Source organism: Aphanomyces astaci, assembly GCF_000520075.1.
Source record: "Aphanomyces astaci strain APO3 unplaced genomic scaffold supercont1.306, whole genome shotgun sequence".
Taxonomy (NCBI): Eukaryota; Oomycota; class Saprolegniomycetes; order Saprolegniales; family Verrucalvaceae; genus Aphanomyces; species Aphanomyces astaci.
The window spans coordinates 1-6,121 of NW_009798569.1; the positions used below are offsets into that span (position 1 = coordinate 1).

Genomic DNA, 6,121 nt, shown 5'->3' on the forward strand with positions numbered 1-6,121 from the left:
CAAACCTTTGGGATCGAATAATCGGTCGAAATATGTGTACTGTATATATGTTTATAATAAGCTAGTTACTAGGTAGTATGAAATGTGGACAAATCAAAATACCAATACAACTAATGGCGTTTGAGGCCTTCAGGCTACATGCACTAGTATACAGTACTACCACGTACTAGTAGTAGTATGTTATAGAAGCCATCACAACCAGTAGCTGCGTTCGCTTCTTACTTGTGCCCCCAGCGAATGCACTTCACGGCCGCCATTTACACAATACTGTCGTCATAAAATGGGATTGCATTAATCTGAGATTACAAAATTCGTCATTACTTTTAAAATAAGCTGTCCTATCGTTATTAAAAGTCTCTAATTGCTACCTGTAGTCCACGTTGTATTACTACAGTAATATTATAATATTCACGATTAAAATAAATCCCAACGCGAATCATCACGTGCAACTTGCACAGGAATGCGATAAAACTGTTGAGACGGTCACGACTACTACCGCTCATGTCCCATGGGCTGTCGGTGCCAGACCTGCGTCTGACACCCGAGCCAGAGATGCTGAAGCCATCCATCATCATCGTTGCAGCGCCACCTCTAGGATGTCCCTCCAGATCAAAGTGTCGATGCACATGCCTCAATTGGGGGAGCTTCGACGGGTGTCGTTGACGTTACCCATGGTGAAAGCCAACCCCAAAGTCCGTCGGGTCCCCATCGATCGGAGCCACGCGGCGGCGTTCCAGAAGTTGCTATCGTCCTTCGACGAAGGAGACAATGTCCGCAGGTGTATCGTAACCACACCGCTCAACTCGATGCTGCAGTCCATCGTCTCGGCCGTCGTGACGGACATCGACAACACCAAGATCGCGCGGAGGGGTCGGGGCACGCCGTCACTCTGATCGTGCACGGGGTGCACGAGGTGGCCATGGAGGTGCTAAGCCCCGCGGTGAGTGCGCTCCTGAACAACCTGAGCCACCGGATCTTGAAATTGGACACGTTTGTGCGGGGGTACTTCATATTGGAGACCCTCGAGCTGGACCAAGTGGTGGCGTAGCTGGAAGACAGTCTCGACCAAGCGCACGTTCGCATCCAGGCGTTGACGGACGAGATCAAGGTCATTGTGCACATACAAAAGCGCAAAATCGCCGAAGCCAAGCTCATGGCCATCATCCACGATGCCACGTACGATTGAAACTAGGCAAACGCCCGTTCAAGCATGATTATTTAGAGTGACCAACGCAGGGGAACACCTGACACGCACCCAGCCCCCGTCATCGACGTTGATGTTAAAATCCCAGTTGTTCTCTGCATCATCTCAATCTCCACTCCAACTAATACGACATCCCCACCGATACTGGGGCTACTGGTGTGTATACCTTTGCATCCGCATACGTGTACGATGTGAGTGTACGGCTGACAAGGGAAGTCTCAGAGCTGTCAACTGCGTTGTCCGAGGCCCAGGCTCAACTGGACAGTGTACTACTAGTTGCGTATATGAAACATCACTGGTTTACATGCGAATGCAGGCGCGGCGAGACGTGCAAGTGCTCAAGGCGGACGTCGACATGTTTGGAGACGCGATGTTCCAAGATCACCAGCGCCGCCTCACGGACGAGTTGGCGTGTGAACACCACCGCGTCAAGGCACACGTTTTAGACTTGTGTAATGTATTGAATCCTCCACGCTCTAGTTCGGGCGATGCTGTCATCATATTAGATATCAAAGGAATATGTGTTTAGAAAGGGTATTAACGGCTACAGTAACGATTTCTGTATGATCAACACAAAATTGACAGGTCCAACCTCTAATTTATAAGGGGCACTAATTCTTGAAGAAATACATTTTGTCCAATAAGAGTTATTCAGGCATTTCTATTGGCTTAGAACAGTGCCGATGACAGTGCCGATGACTGGTGTCTTTGCTGATGACTGGTGCCCTCGGACATCTCAAAAAGTGCAAATTATTGGGATATCTGAAGCAAATGGGGACAGAATCACCCGGATAATCCCCAAAATATCCGTACTGCAACCTAAAGTAACGGTACAATCGAAGTTCTGGGTTACAGTATGGGGAAAATATTTGAGGATGCGGTGGAGATGCTCTTAAGTTCATTGATTTGATAAAATAATGAAGATTGTGGAGCCTGCATTACGATAACACATTTTATACGACCCTACACAACCTCAATAGGGCTACTGTAGGCAACCTCAAAAGGGCTAGGCAGGTTGCACGGCAACTACGTACTCCTCTGTCCACAGGAGGCTTTACACGACGTAAGATCGGCTATTGCGGACACCATCATATTGCATACTACACCTTTTTTCGGTTAATTTCAGGAAATAAACAACCAATTCGCGGCGGTTTCACTTCGTTGGTTGTATATTCGTTATATTTCGCCTGCAACCAAGAAGGTTGCAGTATATTTCAAGCGACGTTCGTTATGTGTCACACTGTGTATGCGCTCAATTCAGCGAGTGGCTCAATATATTTCGGGGTGCATTCGATATATTTCAATAAAAAATGTAAATCAATCTGACTTTCGACGTAAAATGCAATTGTTGGTCAATCAGGCTCCAACTTCCATGTCTTCCATGTTCTCCGCCGTAGAAGTATTCGAGCCGCAACGATCAACGATGCAGGCGATTCACGTCGACATCTGTAAATGTATAAGTTACGTTTTCATCGACGATCCATACCTGCGATGACTTCGTCGGCGATGTGCTCAAGGTAAGCCATACGAAACTCGTCACGAGTTTGTCCGTCAGGACGAGGTCCCATAAACGCAGCAAGGCGCTCGCGCAGCAACGTCTTGCTGTGGCTCTTCATTGTGGACCAAAGATTCTCGATGGGGTCGGCGGCGTGGCTAGGACACATCAACTAGGTACATAGGGTATGTATTGGAACGTACTGGTGTGGCAAGCGCTTATCGACAGTTGTTTTGAAGAATGAGCGAAAGGCCGCGAGATCTTCGGTTGAAGTGATTCCTTTCTATTTTCGCTCGAAATATATCGATTGCACCCCCGAAATATATTGAGCCACTCGCTGAATTGAGCGCAGACACAGTGAAATATAAGGAACATCACTTGAAATATACTGCAACTTTCTTGGTTGCAGGCGAAATATAACGAATATACAACGAACGAAGTGGAACCGCCGCGAATTGGTTGTTTATTTCGCGAAAAAGTATGGTGAGGTCCTGAAATTAACCGAAAAAAGGTGTAGTTAGTACTACAATAAGCTATGCACGGAAGGTTTGGTTCACCCTAGCAGAGGCCTCTCCAGTTCGCAGAAAGACTCCTGCTCATCGCTCAAACATACAGTAAAACTTTGATCCGTCCCTTTCACTTTGTCGTTCTTTTGAACGAGTTTTTTTAGCGTCCGGACTAAAAACAGTGCCACCAACAGACACGCGAGACCCATGACGACATACCCAAGCGTCTTCTTGGTGTGAATGTCATCCACGGCGGCCTTGGCTTGGGCGAAGCAGAGGCAGTAGATGGCGATATTGACCAACTCCACCAGCACAGCCACACTCAAGTGCAAGTTGGTCACGAACGGCCTCACGACCACCAGCACCAGCATGTACAGGCCGTGGACACTGACGAGCCACAACATCTGGGTGGAAGGGGTCCCCACTCCAGACATCATCGCCCCCGACACAAGCTGCACCATCAGCGTGACCCCACAGAACGCCCGGTGCGGGTACTGGAGGTTCACGTAAAGCACCCCAAACGTGGCTTTGGTGTGGAACTTGGACAGACTGGATTCGGTCTGCCGCCACAGGACCAAAGATGCGCCGACGCAGGCGTCTCCGATGATCACGAGCACCGCCACGGCCAAGGCTCTGCTGGCGGATCCACCGGCCGCAGGCGACTGAGATGCGGAGGCTTCAAAGACCGACACCGCCGTGAGGGGAAGCACCGCTTGGGTGAGTACCCACACCAACACCCCTTGTACCTTGAGGCTCCACTTTTCAAATCTGTCGGCGTTCGGGTGGTCCTCAACTTGGTTCAGAAGGGGCCCGTAGTGGCGACTGAAGTACGTCGCTAGGCCGTTGAATAGGCACAGGAGCAGCAGCATCGCCGACATGACGACGAAGAAGCACGTCCACGCGCGCACAAACAAGTCTCTTTCTGGAATGTTGAGGCGGAGGGCAAACTGCTGGATGCCAAACGCGGCCTCGTGCGAGGATGTTTGCAATGCTCTGGATGATGGGGCAGACAGACGACTGCCTTTGACGAGAAACAAGAGCCACGAAAACGAATCTGTAAACAGGGCAAACGGCGCGTACGGCGAGTCGATACTCGCCATGGCGACGATGGCCACGTTTTGCAAAAACGTGAAAAACACAGGCAGTTCCCACAGATTTGGGGGGCCAGCAAAGTCCCCAACGGAAACAGGGTCAAGAGCTGTGACCTGGAACGCCACCATGACAATCAACGTGCCTGCGATGACTGCGTTAAACACGACGCGGCTGGCTTGGTTGACTGGATCGTCCGACCCGAGCAAATCGACGACGGACGACGACTGCGTGCTGGCCTGATTTGTGGCGTCATTACGATTGGAGTTGGGGCTTCGAGGCGCGAAGAGTCGAAGGGACGGAATGTATGCATCGAAAGTCGGATCGTTGTCAGAATTTGAAGTGTCGGAGGGAGTAGAATCACGTGAAGAACGCGCAGGGGGTGACTCCTTGTCGCTTGGAGTGGAATGGGCATCGAGGACAGTTGGAAGTGACTCTGAAGATGGAGGAGAAGCTAGCTTGGCGGGGGATGAGGCTGACGGTGGGCTCGACGTCTGCTGGGAGGACGATGTTTGAGGAGAAGCTGACAGCTGAGGCAGTAATAGCATGGGACTGCTGGTGCTTGACGAGGCTAGAGGGCTTGGTCGTGGAGTGTCTGGGGGACTTTGAGATGGCGTCGTGGGATTAAGTGTAGTTGGCAAGGGGGTCGTCGGGTTGAGTGGCGGAGGTGATTGCTGCGGCGTCACCTGCAGAACTGACACAGGAGAGGGGAATGCTGTTGAATTTCGACTTTGATTCGATGGAGATGGGGTTGGGATTGGTGGTAGCGTACTGAATTGAGTCCCTTGGGGTGTAGACTGGGGAGTAGATGTTCGAGCAGGTGCCAATTGTGGTGTAAGTTCAGGTGTTGGTTTGGGTGGGGCGCACCACTGCGCACCTTCATGACGAATGTCGCACTCTTCATGTGAGGATGCCAAGCATTCGCCTTGAACAATGCACCCGCCAATGCAGGTAGCACACGTCCATGGCTCGATGTGCTGGCCGATACCTGCGTCCATTTGGAGTTGGAGCAGGTGCTGGAACATATCGGCAGCATTGGAGGCAGCGCAGGATAACGCCAATCCTGCCAGGCCAGCGAGTACGCTTCGCATGCTACAATTGAACTGGCATGCCACCAGTAGTCTAAGTCTTTGTCGACAAAAGTGAGGATACTCCTCACTCAGCCTGTCCGGATACAGTGTGGCGTTAATTTAATCAAGTCAAGCCAAAATAACTCGTTGTGAGGATATTACTGAACTCATTCGATTTGATTGGCGCAGTTTTTCAATAAAAATACACCCGCACCCATTTCAAAAGTTCGCCATGATATCATTTGAGCTTCGTCTTGAGATATACTTGGTATTTAGCTGACCGGTCAAGGTTCCCGTCGTAGGACAAGTGTTAGATTACGCGTGAGTTCGAACCTCGCTAAGTCATTTTTTTGCTACCAATATTTCAAAGGTGTGCACTGGAAATCGAAGTACATCGCTGGCTAAACTCGGTATTGGTCGGCTCATCAACGGCGAGCGAGCTAGTAGAGGAAGGTAGAGCTGTATAGACGTAAATTCAGGCAAACTGTGGCATTCCTTATTATGCTGCACTTGGATTTCGTCGAGAGCTTTGCTGCAAAAGAACCTGCTGCACTCACCCGACCACGATACAGGGAACGACGCTGAGTAACGGCGTGATGGGGACTTGTGATTGGACAGAGAGGCGGTTCGAATTGGCCAATTGAGGATCACAAAACCAAAATATAAAAAAAGTATCGAATGAAAAAATGAGCTGTGAATATAAGATTACAAAGGATATAAATATAAAGCGTAATTAGTACTAGGAAGACATCGATGC

General features: G+C 49.9%; 3 protein-coding genes across 3 annotated transcripts; 2 read left to right on the top strand and 1 right to left on the bottom strand.

The window, feature by feature from the left end:
• Nucleotides 1-501: 501 nt before the first annotated feature.
• H257_19002 (hypothetical protein) lies at nucleotides 502-893 on the top strand (the record flags this gene model as incomplete). The annotated part of the gene is made up of 2 exons (XM_009848159.1): nucleotides 502-576; nucleotides 609-893. The coding sequence occupies 2 exons, from the start codon at nucleotides 502-504 to the stop codon at nucleotides 891-893; spliced, it is 360 nt and encodes a 119-aa protein (XP_009846461.1).
• A 26-nt stretch (nucleotides 894-919) lies between these two features.
• H257_19003 (hypothetical protein) lies at nucleotides 920-1,745 on the top strand (the record flags this gene model as incomplete). The annotated part of the gene is made up of 6 exons (XM_009848160.1): nucleotides 920-994; nucleotides 1,049-1,176; nucleotides 1,223-1,360; nucleotides 1,416-1,470; nucleotides 1,521-1,643; nucleotides 1,734-1,745. The coding sequence occupies 6 exons, from the start codon at nucleotides 920-922 to the stop codon at nucleotides 1,743-1,745; spliced, it is 531 nt and encodes a 176-aa protein (XP_009846462.1).
• A 1,399-nt stretch (nucleotides 1,746-3,144) lies between these two features.
• H257_19004 (hypothetical protein) lies at nucleotides 3,145-5,411 on the bottom strand (the record flags this gene model as incomplete). The annotated part of the gene is made up of 1 exon (XM_009848161.1): nucleotides 3,145-5,411. A coding segment is annotated over one exon (2,159 nt), but the record flags the coding sequence as incomplete, so codon positions are not given.
• Nucleotides 5,412-6,121: the final 710 nt, after the last annotated feature.